The following is a 19,309-nucleotide window of genomic DNA, read 5'->3' as shown; positions in this document are numbered from 1 at the left end:
GTGCTTGGTTGTTCCTACCAGAAAGTTCAATCCAAGAATATGAGTCTCTGTCATGACACATTTCATTCCGGGCACCGTGGCATCAAAGCCACTTATCAGACAATCAGAAGAAACTTCTGGTGGCCTCAGATGCGCTCTAACATAAGCACCTATATACAAGCCTGTTCAATCTGCAACCAGTACAAGATCGACAACAGAAAGCCAGTAGGTTTGCTTCATCAACCTGAATTACCATCTCGACCCTGGGAAATCATTGCCACAGATTTTATTGTGGACCTTCCTCTGTCCAGAGGATTTACCACCATAATGGTCAAAATAGACCTCTTTTCCCACATGGTTCATTTTACCCCTTTAACCAAATTACCTTCAGCGCCCGAGATGGCAGGGATCTTTGTCACTCACATATTCCGGTTGCATGGACTACCCTCCAAAATCATCTCTGATCGCGGACCACAATATATTTACAGGTTCTGGAAGCACCATTGTCGACAACTGGGTATTCAATGTGCATTGTCATCAGGTTACCATCCACAAACAAATGGAATTACTGAGAGAGTAAACCAAACCCTGGAACAGTATCTACGTTGTTTCGCATCTAAGGTACAAGATGACTGGTTGCTCCTGATTCCTGTAGCTGAATTTGCCTACAATAATGCAGATCATTCCACGACAAGGATCAGTCCATTTTTATGTAACCAAGGGTTCCACCCTTCAGTATTACCCACACTCTTGCCACCACCCACGTTGACTTCTTCAGTAGACGTTTGGATTGCTCAACTAATCTCCATTCACAAACAAGTTAAGAAACATCTAGAAAGGACCAGGATGGACATAAAGAGGTTTGCGGATACCAAAAGGCGTCCCGGGCCTTCTTACACTGTCGGAGATAAAGTTTGGCTCTCATCACGTTATCTACCCAGACATCTGAGACCCAACAAATTGGCTCCTCGTTTCTACGGACCCTTCACAGTGATAGAGATTATCAATCCAGTCGCCTTTCGTCCCCAATTACCCTCTACTTGGAAGAAGATCCACCCTGTTTTTCATACATCACTGCTGAAACCCTTCCACCAGTCAACCAAGCCAAGTCCTTGACCTCCTCCACTTCTTGTTGATAGACAAATCGAGTTCGAAGTGTCCCGGATTTGTGATTCCAGATACAGAAGAGGTCGTCTCCAATATTTGGTGGAATGGAAGGGCTATCAACCTAGCGAATGAACTTGGGAACCAGTCTCCAATATGAATGCACCACGCCTATTGCAATGTTTTCATCAGGCTCATCCAGGCAAGCCGGGTGGACTGGAGTTTAGGAGGAGGCATGCTGTCATGAATCGGCGATATCGACCCTTCTGGTCTGCCTGGTCCCTCAGTCAATAGCCACTACTCTGTTCACCTTCAACATGGCCGCCATGTCTTCGGTGCCGTCTAGTCTTCTGTGTGGATCACATGCTCCCTTGGAAACAGACATGCCCCCGCGCCTCGGCACATCTCAACGCTTTGCTTGCCTGCGCCTCGCTCGGCAAGTTGTGTTCTAGTATCTAGCCCCCTTTTCTTTGCAAATCCTGGAAACCATTGCATCCTTTCTTCCTGTTTCCACTTCTGCATGCTTTATTCGGAACCTAGTTACACTGTCTTCCCTTTCCTGGTTCCGTCCCGGACCCTTCCTGGAACATTGCACATATCCCGAGCCCTGGCGCTGCCGCGACCGGGAGTCAATGACCTGCGCGCTCACCGAAGCCCAGCAGACTGGAGTCAGAAGACTCTAGAGCTTACCTTTATAAGGCACGCTCGTCCAGGAAAAAGAAAACTGTGAACTCCAAGAAGAAATCCACAAGAAGCAAACAGGTGAGTCACGAATCCGAGGACTCGGGTTCTGACACTGGACATCTTGCTGGTTGCATTACTTTACTTTAGTGGTAATTCGTTCATAACAGCACTGGACATCTTGTTTGTTGCATTACTCAATTGGTGAATCATTGATCGCAGCAATGGACATCTTGCTGGTTGCATTACTGTAATGGTGAATCATTGATCACAATGCTGCCCATCTTATTGGTTGTATAACTCTCATGGTGAATCAGTTATCGCAGAACTGAGCATTTGCCTGGTTGCATTAATGTAGTGGTGAACCATTTTCACAACACATGACATCTTGCTCGTTGCATCAGCCATGTGGTGAATCTTTAATTGTTCCCAGCACTGGCCATCGTGTTGGTGACATCACTTAGATGGTGAATGATTGAACCAACTCTGGACATCTGGCTGGTTGCATTACTCTAAGTGGTGAATCAGTGATTGCAGCATTGGACATGTTGCTTGTTACATTACTCTATTGGTGCATCATTGGTCAAAACAATGAACATCTCGTGTTTGCATTACTCTAATGGTGAATCATTGATCACAACACGGGACATCTTGCTAAGTGCATCACTCACTGGACATCTTGTTGGTTGCATTACTGTAGTGATGAATCATTGAACACACCACTGGGCATCTTGTTAGTTGCATTACTCTTGTGGTGAATCATTGATCACAGCAATGGATATCTTGCTGGTTGCATTACTCTACTGGTGAATCATTGATCACAGCAATGGCCATCTTGCTGGTTGCATTACTCTAATGGTGAGCCATTTACCACAGCACTGGACACCTTGTTTGTTGCATTACTCTAGTGGTGAATCATTGATCACAGCAATGGACATCTTGTTGGTTCCATTACTGTAGAGGTATCATTGATCACAACACTAGCCAACTTGTTGGTAGCATCACACTAGGGGTGAATCGGGGATCACAGCACTAGACATCGTGTTGGTTGCATCACTCTAGTGGTGAAACATTGATCATAGCACTGGACAAGTCGCTGGTTGCATTACTGTAGTGGTGAATCATTGATCACGACACTGGACATCCTGCTGGGTGCATCATTCCAATTGTGAATTATTGATCACAACACTTGCCATGCTGTTGGTTGCATTACTCTAGTAGTGAATCATTGATCACACCACTGGACATCTTGCTGGTTGCATCACTCTAGCTGTAAATCATGGATCACAGCACTGAGCATCATAATGGTTGCATTCCTCTATTGGTGAATCATTGATCACAAGACTGGCAATTTTGTTGGTTGAATTACTCTAGTGGTGAATCAGTGATTACAGCACTGGCCATCTTGCTGGTTGCATCATTCAAGTGATGAATCATTGATCACAACAATCGCCATCTTTCTGGATGCATTACTCTAATAGGGAGTCAATGATCACAGCACTGGACATCTTGCTGGTTGCATTACTTTACTTTAGTGGTGATTCATTTATGACAGCACCGGACATCTTGTTTGTTGCATTACTCAAGTGGTGAATCATTGATCGCAGCAATGGACATATTGCTGGTTGCATTACTTTAATAGTGAATCATTAATCACAGCACTGGACATCTTCTTGGTTGCATTACTGTAATGGTGAATCATTGATCACAATGCTGGCCATCTTATGTGTTGTATTACTCTCATGGTGAATCAGTGATCACAGAACTGAGCATTTGCCTGGTTGCATTACTGTAGTGGTGAACCTTGCATCACCCACGTGGTGAATCTTTCATTATTCCCAGCACTGGCCATCGTGTTGGTGACATCACTTAGGTGGTGAATGATTGACCCAACTCTGGACATCTGGCTGGTTGCATTACTCTAAGTGGTGAATCAGTGATTGCAGCATTGAACTTATTGCTTGTTACATTACTCTATTGGTGCATCATTGGTCAAAACACTGAACATCTCGTGTTTGCATTAATCTAATGGTGAATCATTGATCACAACACTGGACATCTTGCTAAGTGCATCACTCACTGGACATCTTGTTGGTTGCATTACTGCAGTGATGAATCATTGAACACACCACTGGGCATCTTGTTAGTTGCATTACTCTTATGCAGAATCATTGAACAAGAGCACTGGACATCTTACTAGTTGCATCATTCAAGTGGTGAATCATTGATCACAACAATGGCCATCCTGCTGGTTGCATTACTGTACTGGTGAATCATTGATCACAGCAATGGCCATCTTTCTGGTTGCATTACTCTAATGGTGAGCCATCTATCACAGCCCTGGACATCCTGTTTGTTGCATTTCTCCAGTGGTGAATCATTGATCACAGCAATGGCCATCTTGCTGGTTGCATTACTCTAATGGTGAGCCATTTATCACAGCACTGGACATCTTGTTTGTTGCATTAATCTAGTGGTGAATCATTGATCACAGCAATGGACATCTTGTTGGTTGCATTACTTTACTCTAGTGGTGAATCATTGATCACAGCAATGGACATCTTGTTGGTTGCATTACTTTACTCTAGTGGTGAATCATTGATCACAGCACTGGATATCTTGTTGGTTGCATTACTTTACTCTAGTGGTGAATCATTGATCACAGCAATGGACATCTTGTTGGTTGCATTACTTTACTCTAGTGGTGAATCATTGATCACAGCAATGGACATCTTGTTGGTTGCATTACTTTACTCTAGTGGTGAATCATTGATCACAGCACTGGACATCTTGTTTGTTGCATCACTTCAGTGGTGAATCATTGATCACAACACTAACCAACTTGTTGGTAGCATCACTCAAGGGGTGAATCGGGGATCACAGCACTAGACATTGTGTTGTTTGCATCACTCTAGTGGTGAAACATTGATCATAGCACTGGACAAGCTGCTGGTTGCATTACTGTAGTGATGAATCATTGATCACAACACTGGACATCCTGCTGGGTGCATCATTCCAATTGTGAAACATTGATCACAACACTTGCCATGCTGTTGGTTGCATTACTTTAGTGGTAAAACATTGATCACAACACTGTACATTTTGATGGTTGCATCAATCAAGTAGTGAATCATTGATCGCAGCACTGGGCATCTTGTTGGTTGCATTACTTTAGTGGTGAATCAGTGATCGCAGCATTGGACGACTTGCTGGTTGCATTGATGTAGTGGTGAATCATTGTTCACAGGACTGTAACATCTGTCTGGTTGTATTACTCCAGTGGTGAAGACAGAGTTACAGATTGAAATACAACTGTGCAATGTCCTATACTAGGATACCTCAATAAGCACAACGGTACAATGGGTGCCAGAAATTGCTATACATGTACAGTGGCCTTATTTGATGATGTTATGGTTTTAACACACAATAGGGTGCACCTTCAATTTATCTTGTTGTGTCTTTTCTTTCTGAAACTCCAGCGAATACAACCACAGACTGGACTCAAAAACTGCCTCATTTTGGTAGACTTTAGCCACTTGACTGCATGAGTGAAGCCTGAGCAATATTACTTCCTGAACGCATGCATGTTACTGAACATGGTTACTACACATTACATGGAGAATTTACCCACGTCTATGCGTCTTATTATGCGCCACAGCATAACCAGAAGTTCATATTTCCATGTGCAGAAACGAGATAAGATGGGGTCTCAAAATAATTGGGGCCATTGGAAGCTTCTATAATTGTTTCTTGTCCTAACCTTCTCAAATATAGAGCATCATTTTTTTAGTCAATGTCGTTTCGAAACACAAATGTTGTACCATACAACAATTTGTGTTTGGCACCAGAAGCATTTTGGAATTAGGAAACAACAATTTTTTATTTTATGCGATGGTGGTTCAGCATGTTGACCGCTCTACAGAATTGGAAACAATGAACCTCGTCTAAATGCACACTGGTGAAAAACGAGATTTAGTGGCTTGAAACAGCATATGCTACAATAAAATAGAACTGATGGCGAAGAGTCACCAGTCCTCCACTGCTTCCAGCCGTACAGATAGGGAGCGTGTCAGACACTTTTACTCGCTAAAATTAGGCAAATACTTTCAAAAAAGAAAAATAGGGGGAAAAGGCACTCCCCCAAAAAGTAGGCAACAGAAGCACAAGGTACCTATCGCCCAATTTTCACCCACACAGCTCCATAGATATGTCTCCATACAGCTCCATTTCTGTTTTAAAGTTAACCATATTTTTCCTTGCCTATCAAATAGACCCATTAGGAATGGGATTTACTTTTTTTACTCGCTAAAACATCATTTTACTCCCAACTTTAAAAACTAGGGAGTCCAATTCTCACACTTCAAAATCTTTTCTGAAGCACTTCATTCAAATAGGGCATTTTATTCCGAGTACTACGATGAGCTCAGTTTCCCAGCTCTTGTGCAAGTAAGAATTGGTACAGTTGTTCAGTAGAACGCAGACAAAATATTTAAGGCAAAATGGGGGTTGTCAAGTATTTTTTTGTTTGTTCACTACATTAAGATTTGTGTTTTTGTGGTTTTTTAAGAACGTGGTGACGTTGGGAAGAGGCCTGGGAGGTCAGTAGGTATTGGTATATTCATTAAAAATGTCATTGCGGACAAGAGGTTTTCTGTCAGTTTCAGACTTTAGCAGTGGAACACTCATTAATACATTTACAGACTTTGTCAGAACAGCAGCACAATGTTACATAGTATTTTTTTAATTGCATGCATTGTATTTTTGTAAACAATTTTTAAACCTCAGAAAAATATTTTCTTAATCAAATGTTATTTAATCCTCCTGCATAAAGCTGCAAAGCATGCCCTGAAAAAGAGGAAAATCCCATTGAAACAATAAACATGATGCAACTTTGGACTTAGCATGGTCCATAACTTTGACAAAACACAGTTTTAAAAACATTAATTTAGAAATGTTTACTTGATGTCACATTACAATTTCAAGCTAATGTCTCAAAATACAGAATGTGTTAGTTAATAAAACCTTATCTCTCCGCCACCCATTAATGCGTTGCTACTGACAACTTCCAATCGAGACCTCAAAGATGCCAGAAGTCTTTTTTTCTTTTTCAATGAATTTCTATTGATTATAGTCTGACGATTGTGTCTGCAGGTGAACTAACACTGATCAGGAAGTATTTGTTGACCAATGCCTGTTTCACAACTATACATATGCTTGCTAGAAGGGGAGCAGTGTGAAGAGGGTGCCTAGTAGGGTTGGGGGATCCTTTAGTCCTTGTTAGAACCCTGTAAGCCATGAGGATTGGGGTGTAGGAGCCATGGTGCCTGATGAATGAGAGTAAATCCTGTAAATAGTGCGCTTCCATGAATAGTGGGGGTTGGACCCATTGGTCTGCTGTGGGACCCATATAAGAGTCACGAGTGTCTTTTGGAGGCTAGAGTTTATGTCTGTGTTCAGGCGTGATGATAGTGCTGAAGGTATAGTGGTCCAGTTCATGTTGATCTGAGGTAAGTTGGCAGAGAAATCCAGTCTTCAGATGCATTGGAGAAAACACCAGTGTTGTTGTACTTAAGTCCCATGAATGGTGGATCCACAGACTTTCTGGGGCGCCTCTTCAGTTAGTGCCCTCACTGTATGCCCACCATCTGGGTTATGGGTGGCATGTGGACCATCAGCTCATTGTACCGGTCTAGGAAGAGCCTCAGGCGGGATAGGTATGCGTCCTCCTGGTATGGCAGCTTAGCGGCCTTCAAGTACTCTGACACATAGGGCTTGATCTAGAAGAGAAAGCAAAGATACAGCCCCCATTCATTAGACACTGTTTACACCATTCTGCACAGGTAGCAGTGCTTTCATTCTTGACATCTCCGCATTGAGTACACCCCAAGGCATAGCCTAAATAGCACCTGTGTGAGGCCATTACCCTAACTAGCACCCATGCCAGACCTTAATCCACTTCTGTGATTCACTAGGTTTGCACAGGAGCAGAGTCTAGATTGTTATCCCTTGAAGGGGGTTATGAACTTTACATTTAGGAGTCATCTTGTTGGCACCCACACTACACGATAAAATCACTGGCAGTTGCAATAGTTTTAGAGATGGCACCCTTTTTACAGTATGCATTCTTTAGGTGTGAATGCACTAAATACTTGTGTTCCTCATACCCAGTAATTACTTCAAAAGTTACAAAAAAGGCTGCAAGCTAATGTTTGCATGCTCACAGCATTACCACTAGACATGTCTATAACTGTGATGCATGGAATTCCTTGTACTATGTCGATTACCCATGTTTTGAGTCTGCAAACACTACATTGTAGAAATGTATGGGTAATTACTGGCTCCGTAGGGAATATTTGGGCAATTAGGGCGATTTAGCTGCGTGTTTTTAGATGATATCACAATATCAAATTGCACTGAAAGGTCATCATATTTGCTTAGTTTGGCCCTACACATCCAGTAATTCCTATAGATGTACCAAACACATCTGCAAGTTAGTGTTTGCAGACCCACAACATTACAAGTAGACATAGAAAAAAGACATATGTTCATTGTGATATACAGAATCATTTTTACTATGTCTATTAATGGTGGGGAGGCAATATGTCAGGGTCATAAGTACTGGACACCCTCGTGTTTTTCCAACTGGGGGCAACTGTTGCTGGTTAAGATGTCCATGCTGCTGATACTCTGCTTCCGGTCCTGACTGCGCTATGAGGCAACTGTGGCCCTCAGCTTTCTAAAGGGTTACACCAAAAGAAGCTGGGTAACCCGCGATTACATTGTAGGGGAAAACAGAGAGACAATAAAAGGGGTAAAAATAACAAAAATAAACAGGGTAAAAACAGTGCCAGGAAGAAAACATAATGAAATATAGGCAATAACATAGTATTACAGGTTTGGATTTAAGTAGAGAAAAAGTCCAAACAGACTTCAGTTAAAAATAGTTAAAGGGAAGGACGGAAACAGAGGAAAGACAGGTAGAAGTGGACACAAATGACATGTATAAATGGAAAAGTGGTCGAGGGTTGTCCCCCCATAAAGGGTATTAGGAAGGCAAAAATAGGTAGAAAGTGATATAGTAAAACTTAAAAGTTAGTGAAAAGACATATTTAAAAACCACAAAACCAGGATTCTAATTATTGAAAGGTCCACTAGATGGCAATCACAGACTAGAGAAACAGACTGCATGTAGATAATATGCGTCATGTAAAAGGTATGTCGTTATTTTTTTAAGATGTTACTATTTTGCTTTTTGTTATACATGTATTTAGATGTAATGTCAGCCTTAAAATCACCTGTAACCCAGACGCAGCTGCAGAGGAAGTCTCATGCATAGTTGCTTACATGACCCGTTTCAATCTGTAGGTGCTGATCCAGACCAGGTTTTTTTACTTGAATTCTGTGAATTTTAGTCTGAGTTTTATAATGGGAAATGCTGGACTATAAGTCCCAGAATGCAAAGAAAAAACCCAGTCTAGATAAACATCTACAGATTGGAATGGATCATGTTGGCAACTATGCACATGTGTCAGTTGCAAGGAGAGAAGCAGGGCTAAATGAGCCGCCTACACATAGGCCGTAGCTTGAAAACCCATACTTTTGTCTCCTAAGGTGACCCGTGCCAAAAATGACCCGAGACCTGCATCACTTGCAGCTACAACGTCCCACGCCTAAAACCAGACCTGGTTAAGTTTCCATATAGCTCAGCTTGAAACTGCTGACGTCAGAGCAGGATTGACCATGCGAACTGAGTGCAGACAACGCATGCAATTGACACGTTATATCACGTCATTCACCACATGGACTAGAAGATCGGGTTTTCATACCAGTGCATATTTACCAGCATATTTAGGAACTGGAACGTGATAATCGCCTGACGTCTAACAGGTGCAAGCTGTCCGTACGCAGCGTGGCTGAGTACAACGAGTGCCATACGCTTAGAGTCTGGGATTAATCACCATACAGACAGCTGCAGCTTGAACATGATGGATTGATGACTCATCAAGCCTTATGAGTAAGAAGCTGCCATATACTCTGGATAGTCAGCTAGGGGAAGCTATCTTTTGAAGTCTTCCACCTAGAGTTCCTTGAATGTAAAGATTGGAATAGCTATAAAATTAACCAAAGCACTTGGACTTTGAAGAGAACTTTTGAATGTAAGAGATTCTAGTCACTGCCACCATGCAATGATTCAAACTTTAATTCCGCCTCTGATGAATTTCAATGGAATAACCCCCTGAGGAAAGAAACATGTTCGGCTTGTTTTTATTACTGTCTACATTTATTATGTGTATGAATGAATAACGATTCACGAGCAAGTGTGTGTGGTACGAATAACGATGAGTGGGAGAGTAAGTAATTGAATTTTGATCATGTATTATCACATTGTATAAGCCACTTAATCATCTAGGCCCCCAATTTTGGGACTTACATGTGGAATTACGATGCATCAGTTCTGTACAGTGATGTTCTTTTTTCTTTTATCAACACCCTCTTCATTAATTCCATAAGAGGGTAAGTATATTGTTTAGGCATTTGATTTGTATAATGCACGTGTATCTAATATTAATTAAAATATGCAATTGCTTAGATCCTCCAACAGTGTTGTCCCTCATCTTTGATGAATTTGATAATAGTTGAGGATATGAGATAGTACTTACCATCACTCCAAGAAAGCGGTCTTTTTCTGAGTCACAAGCCTTTTCGTTGTTGTAACAAGGGTTCTGCCCTTAATGTGAGGGTTTGCTTGTGACTCCCATTCCCCCCTCAACCTCTTTGTGTTGTTTTGTGGCAAGTGATACTTCTCCAGATACAGAGTTAGGCCTTTCTCTCGCAGCTGTTGGAAGAGTGCCGCCAGAATGATTTGATGTTCTGCTACCTGGGGATGTTGAATTTCTGTGGCAGAATAATTCCAAACCTGGCAACGATCACAGAGCCCCTAAAGGGCACTCATTAAGAAAGACAATGACTGGCTGTGGATGTCGACCATCCAACGGGCGTTTCAACAGTGAAAGTGAGCTTGAACAGTGGAGATGACACTGACATTCTTCAATCCAAGAAAGATGACAGAGATATGGGCTGACACCAGCCAAGTGGGCATGGGTGTGGCACTTGTGCAGGCATAGGACGATGGAGGGTACATCACAGTGGCGTACGGACGCAAGGCCCTGTCCCCAACAGAGAGAAGATGCTAGCAAATCGAGAGGGAGGTGCTGGCAGTCCTGTCGGGGTGCAAGTACTTCCACCTGTACATGTTTGGGAGACTATACACCTCTGCTCCCCATCCTGAATGGGTCAGCCTGCGCCCACCACAGCAACTGGATGTTCCAAATGCAGGACTACGGAGTAATCCTCCAATTCCTGCAGACTACCTGTCAAGTCACCCGATGCCCCAGGACACTGTGACAGAGACAGAGACACAGGAGGCTGAAGCGCTGGTACACATGATGTCCCACATGGATGTACCCAAATCTATGTCGCTGGCTGAAATTGAGGAGGAAACGCAGAAGCACAGCGGGATGATGATCGTGGTCAATCAGCTAAAAGGGAGGACAACGGAAAGGCTTTATGAATATTAAAGAGAGGGAATCGACAGAAACGGGAGATGGTGGAAATATGCAGGAAAAGGATAAGTTTGTGTCAAGGTAAAGACCGAGATTGCAAGCAGTGCTGGAAAGAGATACAGAGGAAGGAGGGAAATAGACAGAGGAGGGAGAGGAAGGGGAATAGTGGTGGCAGGGAAGAAGATTACTTCAGTTTTTAATGAGTTTAAAACAAGAATGTGATCTGTCATCCAAGGTTTAATAGCAAGTAAGCAGGAAGATAAGTTATCATGGATAGCCGGAGTAAATGAAGTGAAAGAGAGAAAATGTTGCGTGTTATTGGCGTAAAAGTGGTGTGAAATCCCAAAGCACAAGATAATAGCAGCAAGAGGAGAAGTATGGAGGGAGAATAGAAGGGGACAAGAACAGCGCCTTGGAGGACACAATGAAGAAGGGGAAATGTTTGAGAAGAGGAGACAGAATATGTACGGTTAGACAGATAGGAATGAAACCAAGCAAGAACAGAGCAAACCCAAAAGAAGCAAAAGAAGCTGAGAGGAGAGTGTGATCAACCACATCTAATGCCGCAGACAGAAGTAGAAGAATGAGCAGAGAGGAATATTTAGGGTAACAAGCAGAGATCAGGGAATTGCAAACAGAGTGAAGGGCAGTCTCAGTTGAGTGAGAGGGATGGAAGCCAGAATGAAGAGAAGGAGCAATAGAGTTATTATTAACAAATGTAGAATCCTTGGTATAGACTAGTCTCTGAAGCAGTCTCGAGCGATAGGGTAGAAGTGAGATTGGGCAAGGTTAGAAGGAAGAGAAGGATCAAGAGATGGCTTCTTGAGAATATTCCTAAATGCACTGGATGACCTCTCCAGAAACATCTACCTGTCATTAAATTTGCATGCTACCTGTATTGTAAGGAATGCACCTAAATTGTTCTCCCTGTAACAAAAGAACAGTAATTTTGCTACCAATAGTCTAACCTTTTGAGCGCTGTGATACCTCTGGGTCTGGGCGTTACCAACAAATGAAATATACAAACAAATAAATAAATAAATAGGAAGAATCGAAACATGCTTAAAGCAAGAAGGAAACATCGATGTGAAAAGAGAGGTGTTAGGGAGAGGGGTAAGATAAGAGACAAAAGTAGGATATATTTTGGGAATTAAAGATGGAATACGATCAGAAGGTGAACCATTGGATGGGAATGAGTCAAAAGAGAAGAGGTCCCCAAGTTGGTAATGTGGGTGAAAGAAGAGATTAGGGAGGTGTGGGAATATGGAGAAGGAGAAAGGTTTGAGGAAGCAATGGTAGCACAATGAGAAGCGACTTAGGTAGAAAAATATCTTGAAAAGTCGGAAACAGTGAGAGTAGAGTGGAGGTAATGGTTAGGGGTAGGTGCTGCTAGGAGATGAGAAAGAGACTGAAAAAGACGCCGGGGTGAGCAGATTGGGCATGCATAAGGTCAGATTAGTCATTAAGATTAGCTGTATGAAGAGCCTCTTCATAGAGAGAGTGATAGGATGAAGAAGAAAAGGACCCAGACTCAGAGTGGAACTTGCACCGTTCGAGGCAGTGATTGACTCGTCGCATTGAGCGCAGATGGGGAGAGAGCCAGTGTTGAGAGGGTTTGCAAGAGGAAGAGGAAGTAGTATAAAGGGTATCACGAGAAGAGGAAAGATAGGAGGAAAGAGAACTTGCTGTATCATCAACAGAGAGGGCAGAGAATGTGGTCAGATTGACCCCTGAGGCCACACAAACTCCCCAAATCGCCTGGGGCAATTTCAGGAATTCAGGAGGGACGCAAATCACTTTTAAACTAGTTTGTCCAGCTCGACGTCCAATGTACCTGTTTTTATTAGAGGCGACATGTGTTTATATCAGTGCCAAGGCATTGCCATGTCTTAGTATAGGCATAAAGGCATTGTTGTTGAATTATTTTGTGGCAGAACAACGCCTATTTGAGGTCACAAAATCAAATATAAATTAAAATGACTATATTCGTTTGATCACAAAAAAGGGAGGTGTTTCTTCTATTTACGTCTTGAGCTCTCATTCGTTCCCTAGTATCTGGTCGTTGGTTCTTGGTGTGGCTGTGATCATTATACGTCAAAGGTGATTCCCTCTCTAGGAATGACTTGTCTTGCTTGCTCTTCTCACTCATAGCGCCTCTGTAAGCGTATTGGGGAGGGCCCGTACTTTAACTCTCAGGGTAAAGTCCACCTTGGTTCCAATGGGGCCTATCAGTGCCACATTCTTTGCCTTGTGAAGGGCTAGAACCACAACTTCCCATAACAAATTCTCATTAGTTCGCTGCTCTCTAGCAGTGTCTCTTGCGCCACATTGGGAGTGATTGTACTGCAATTCCCAACATACAGTTCTCCTTGACTTTCCTTCTGCGTTTTCAAGTTATGTGCTCTAGTGCAATGTGATGCCCAAAAACTCTCACCATGTGGTTTCCCTAAGCATGATTCAAGGATCTCAGTGTTGCTTGCGCTCCAGGGCACTGCCTGTTCCTCTGCTTCGGACACAGGCTCTTTGTCCAAACCCTCTATTTTTTGCCACTCACTGCACTTGCCCCTGGGCCTATACGTTCTACCAGCTCTTGGCAGCAATAGAAAGCTCTTCCTGCTGGGCCTGGTCGCTTTGATTCTATCACGGATTTAGCTTCCTGGCACACCTCTAGCAAGATAAGGTTATCCCACAGGTATCGTCTATCGTGGGGCACCTGAGTTGTGCTAAAACACTAAAAGCTGGAAGTAAGGTAGGTGCCCTACTGGCAGAAAACACTGTCACTACCGGCACCTGTATTGCCGCTGCTGGTAATGACGGCAAATCCCCTTGTGCAGTTTTATACCATCAATACAGCACTTGGAATCCAGCGGACCAATTGCCGAAAACAGAAATAGTGCCGGAAATGGTAATAGCCTATGCCGGCATACTGGCCAGTTTACTGCCAGGATACCGGCAGGTTTATAATGGGCCCACAGTCTCCGCCGACTCTGCCTGGTTCCCAGCACCCACCACGGATAGGATGGAGGGAGAATGTATCACTATTATTAGGGAACATGAACAGAATTGACATATCATATATGCATATCGTATATCATGAATATTTTATTGTGTTTTGACGTGTCACATAGTCGTCTATAAGGCGATCAACACTGAACCTGAAGGAACAAGTGAAAGCAGCATCTTTACTCCAGGGCATACAAGAGTTACTTATGCAGAGTGACCTTGATGTGGTTCCATCGCAAGAGAATAGCAAGGGTTTCTAGTTGATACTTTTTTTGGGTGGAGAAGACATCAAGGGACCTCAGACAAGGTTTGTACCTGAACGACCTAAACAGGTTCATTTTCATCATGTCCTTCACGATGGAGTGGAGGAAATGGGTCACTTTACCACAGTCTAAATCCCACAGTAAAAATGTTCATACCACATAATGTAAAAAAGGTTAAAAAACAGTGGTATCTAGAGGGCCCCCAGGCAGTATAAGAAAACAGTGGCTTCCGCCATAGGCCTTCAAAAACAACATGGACAGCTATAGATGGCCCAACATTGACCCCTCTGAGGACAGAGAGGATAGGTTGGTCGCGAAGTGTTGCAGCGGTAAAGAAGAGGAGGTAGGAGGGGAACATGGCAAGTCAGAAGAACAGTGGAAAGAAAGCACTGGAGCAGGAGGTGGCACGTGAAAGTGAGTGATCCAGGTGCAGCCACAGGACGCCTGATCTGTGGACTGTTATGCTCCAGCAAGGTGACCAGCAGTGAATTGATACAGATCCATGGTTCAGTCCATCTCCGTTATGCTCCAAGAAGGGATGCACAATTCCACAAGCCGTTCTACAGAAGCATCACTAGCAGTTCCTGCAGTTCACAGTAGCAGATGGTCACTACCATTTTCAGGTTCTACCTTTTTGCCTAAAGACAGAAACAAGGATATTTACCAAAGTTCTAGCTCTGCTGGTGGGACTCAGGGTGTCATGAGTAACCTGTATAATGACAGTTAATGCCAAAACAAAAAATGCTGAGTCTGTGTGTGGGTTTCTGAAGATCCATGGTTAGTTAATCATCTACAAGAAGTCACAACTTATACCAATACAGGTTATGGATCTCCTAGACACAAGATTTGACACAAATAGTAACAGTGACAAGTCCAGATGATGAGGAATAGACTGACTGGAGTGTTGGCTATTCCATGTTCCATTGATCTACCATGGCGCCAAATACAGGTCAAAATGGAATGGCTGTCAATGATAACAAGGGTTAACCTGCACCTGAAGCCTTTGGTGAGGCATCTTCTTCCTCAATGAGCTCTGCGGGATCAGATCTATGAAACACTGATCCACATGACAGAGAAACAGTCTACATGCCTACAGTGGTAGCTGATGGGCAGCCTCACTTTCAGGGGAATGGAGCCTTCTACACCCCTGATTGTCAACATGAATGCTGAAGTGATAGTATGGGAGTAAGTCTATGAACCAAGCCTCTTTAAGGCCCATGCTTCCCAACAGAATGCAGGATGTCATTGGGCGCTGTCAGACATTGTTCTATATCTTCGGAGCTTTGCTGGGTGACTAGAACAGCTGCCCACCCATGTCTGCTTTGAAAACAGCATAGGAAAGTGCTACATCAATTGCTAGGACTGCAGGACTTTTACAAACTTGGCTTCTGATCTTTGTAGGGGTTATTGTCTAATATGCGGAGCAGAACATGAAGGCATAAAAGCAAGACAAAATGCTTTTACACCTTAATATTCTGCTCCAGTCCATTTTCCTTTGCGCACAAGGCAGAGAAGGGGCATGGAGTGAAGTTTACATCTCTGCCATTCTTTCCTTCTCAGTCTCTATGGAATCCACCTAGATTATGCACCCGCTAAATAGGAATCCATTAGCAAACACTATCAGCAAAGTGTATTTTGAAGATGTCATTGACTTGTTCACGTGAAAAAGTAATGGGCATTTTGCCTACTTTTACTCTTTCCTTTTCCTCTATGCCGTGCAAATGTTTAACATTGCATGCAGCACGTAGGTGCTCGATTTGGTAATCTAAATCACCATCTAATAATTTCAAAGGGTTGAATCCTTGTCCGAGGTGTATTGTGCCCTGCCCGATTTACCCAGACCTTTGTCTTGTTAGACCCGAAACGACCCTATAGTATGTATAGTATGTTGGCCTGAAACCAATCGCATCATGTGATAAACATCGCGGTCAGAGAATCATCAATGTAACCAGAGGGCGTCCATTTTGGAAAATGTCAGCCATTTGCTTTTTTCCTTTCTGTCAAAACGCTTTGCAAATGTATTTTATGCTTTAAACTCACACACGGTGCGAGGCCACGGCCTGAAGTTTGAAATAATACAGACAGGAATGTCAAACTATATAGAGATACGATATTTTCTCTCCCACTAAGTCCTTGAAGTCGAGCAGAAGCTGCTTCTAATCAGTAATCCAGGTGCCAGCCTCTCTTGTAAACGCTGTAGTAAAAGGCAGTTAAAACATGAATTATATACTTCTAGCGGAGCTCCTTCGAGGAGAGTGGTATTTTCTGCTTCAGAACTTTCTGACCCTTAGCTCATGAACCGAGAAAAACAGATAACGTGTTAAGGAATGTTTCTCTGCTACGAACATGATATCTTTGCAGAACTAAGAGGTCTATGTTCGCCATAACAGGAAAGCTGTCTCTGCTACCATTGCTAGAATAACTATGTTTAGACTGAATGAAGACTTGTCATAACGTGTCATATTTGTCACTACTGTCGATTATCGATCCCTAGCCTGAATGATACGTTTATGAGCAGATCGAATTGCCTTCGTAAAGATTGTATGTTATGTATATATATTGCTGCTTGAGCGGTGCTTGCTCTCTTGTGTCTCACAAGGTCTGGGAATACACGTTGTGAGACATTGAGAGCCAGTCGGCCGAAATAAATAAACCAGACCTGTTTGGAAATCGAACCTCGTGTCTGTCGTGTCACTAATGTATATGGTTATTGTGCCTTAGTTTCCATATGCAGTCTTTATATCCTAGCAATCTGTGGAGAATATCATGAGCAAGGGTGAAGCAGGAGGGAGAGAACGCAGGAAAGCAGTTTGCTGACACAGGGTTGGGAGATAGTCATTGATAAATGTTTGTATACGTATAGATGTGTGATCACTCATTATAAATGGACTATATTCTCAGGAGAGGTGATACAGAAGGGTATGTGTTGAGCTAATAAACACACTGGAATTCCAAGATGGTCTTGGAGCATTAGAAGATACAGATTGAGTAGTGTTGGGTACATGAGGGACTTGAGAGCATGTTTGGGAAATCCTTGTGGATATATAGACCTAAAATACCTGCTGTGTCTATTTATGGTACCACAGGACCTGCATACTAATTTCGGGCAGCTCAGAAGGCAGCCTAATTCAAGAGTAGGATGTGTGATAGGTGATTGTAGTTGGTAACAAAAAAGCAAGGGTGTGCAATGGACAAAGTAAATATGTTCTGTCTGGCCCTCGGAGGAAAGTAGAGAATGTTTGTCTTCTGTGTAGCGCTTACAGTAATGCAATCTCACAGCACTGAGGAAGGATGAAGGGATGGCAGGAGCTCATTTGGCGGGTCCAAGCCAGTAATGTAAGCACAAGTGTTCCCAAAGATCAGCACTGCACTGAGGGTCCCATGAGCCCTGAATGGCCAAGTCTATATTAGGTATTGGAAGGTGACCCCGTAGACATGTCCATGTTAGAGTGGCTTTCAGTGGGTTCCCTGCTGATGATACAGCCCTGGGGCTGCTGTCTGCGCAGTCGCTGTGCCCTGCCAGCAAACCTTTAAGGATGATTGGGTTATTGTGGAAACGTGGTCCTTCTTATGCGTTGCGGGGATCCTCTTGTAATAATCTGCATGTGCACCACACCTTTTCAACCCCATCCATTGAGCTGCAGTTGCAAGGTGATGTTAACAGGTGACAGTACATAATCCTGTGACAGTCATCAGTACCAGAGTGGAGAAAATGGGCTTGAAATATAAATGAATTGGACTGAAACCCACCTCCTCTCACTGACAGCATCTTTCGGGGAAGCAAAGCCTAAAGGCAGATTAACTGAGCAGGATGTGCCTGATGCAAGAAATTTCCCCTTTGTGTGGGAAGGGGTCTTGATGAACCACACCAACAGACCCAGAGGGGTTCTCTTTCTTCCATAAGGCAACCCAGGGAAAGGGCAAGGCTTCTCATAAAAGGCACGAGAGGTGCAAACAGCTGCCAAGCTCCTAAAGCCAACACAGTAAAAGATATTGCTGTTCAGTCCAAGTTATGATCAATTTCAATTGTATTATCTAAATACCATAAAGAGATTATAGGGAAGTAACAATAACATTAGAACCCATGTAAAATAGCCGTCACGGTTCCAGTGAAGTCAATGGGATTGCAGTTAATGTGGGATCCAATGGGATTTATTACAGAAAAGAATGTCAATGCATGAAATGATTACCAGTCTTTGGCAAGGAGCAAGCATCTCAACAGCGGGGCAAGGCTAAGGCTGTGCTCACTCGGGCTCCATGCTTCAACCAGTGGTCCCGTGCACAATATAAATGCTCACACCAGCCCATATCTTTCAGTGTCCAGTGAATGCTCTGTGTCATAATCATAGCTTGCAGCTTGATTGTTTTTCTCAGTGCTTCCTGGTGGGTTGTGACATCAGAGTGGAATGTGGGTTGTTCTTACCTGCTCACCTGGGCAGTGAGGTCATGTGAAACCGTCTAGCCTAGTGGAAGGTTGACAGTCGGTTGCTGCTCTGGATGAGTGTGGATGTCCCAGTGCTTTCTCTACTATACAACTACTGCAGAATATACTACATGTAAACTTACCTTCTGGTTCCATCGTGGTGTAAGGCAGATGACCCACATTACGTCACTCTACTTCATGGGGGAGGCATAGATGCAGTGTTCCTCTCTGCTTTTCTTCTGCTGTTTGGAGCAACACCGTCTTGCTCAACCCCTGGCACTTGCAAGTGGGTG

General features: G+C 43.2%; 1 protein-coding gene across 2 annotated transcripts in view; it reads right to left on the bottom strand.

Annotated features, from left to right (window-relative positions):
- Positions 1 to 6,556: 6,556 nt before the first annotated feature.
- FADS6 (fatty acid desaturase 6) overlaps positions 6,557 to 19,309 on the bottom strand; it is a 229,953-nt gene continuing 217,200 nt past the window's right edge. For both annotated transcript variants that reach the window (XM_069654852.1, XM_069654853.1), the window contains exon 6: positions 6,557 to 7,541. In XM_069654852.1, coding sequence (XP_069510953.1) covers positions 7,392 to 7,541 — 150 coding nt within the window. In that variant the 3' untranslated portion in view covers positions 6,557 to 7,391. The remainder of the gene's footprint in view (positions 7,542 to 19,309) is intronic.

Source organism: Ambystoma mexicanum, chromosome 3q (genome assembly GCF_040938575.1).
Source record: "Ambystoma mexicanum isolate Mex_15411 chromosome 3q, UKY_AmexF1_1, whole genome shotgun sequence".
NCBI lineage: Eukaryota > Metazoa > Chordata > Amphibia > Caudata > Ambystomatidae > Ambystoma > Ambystoma mexicanum.
This window is presented reverse-complemented; position numbering and strand designations above follow the sequence as displayed.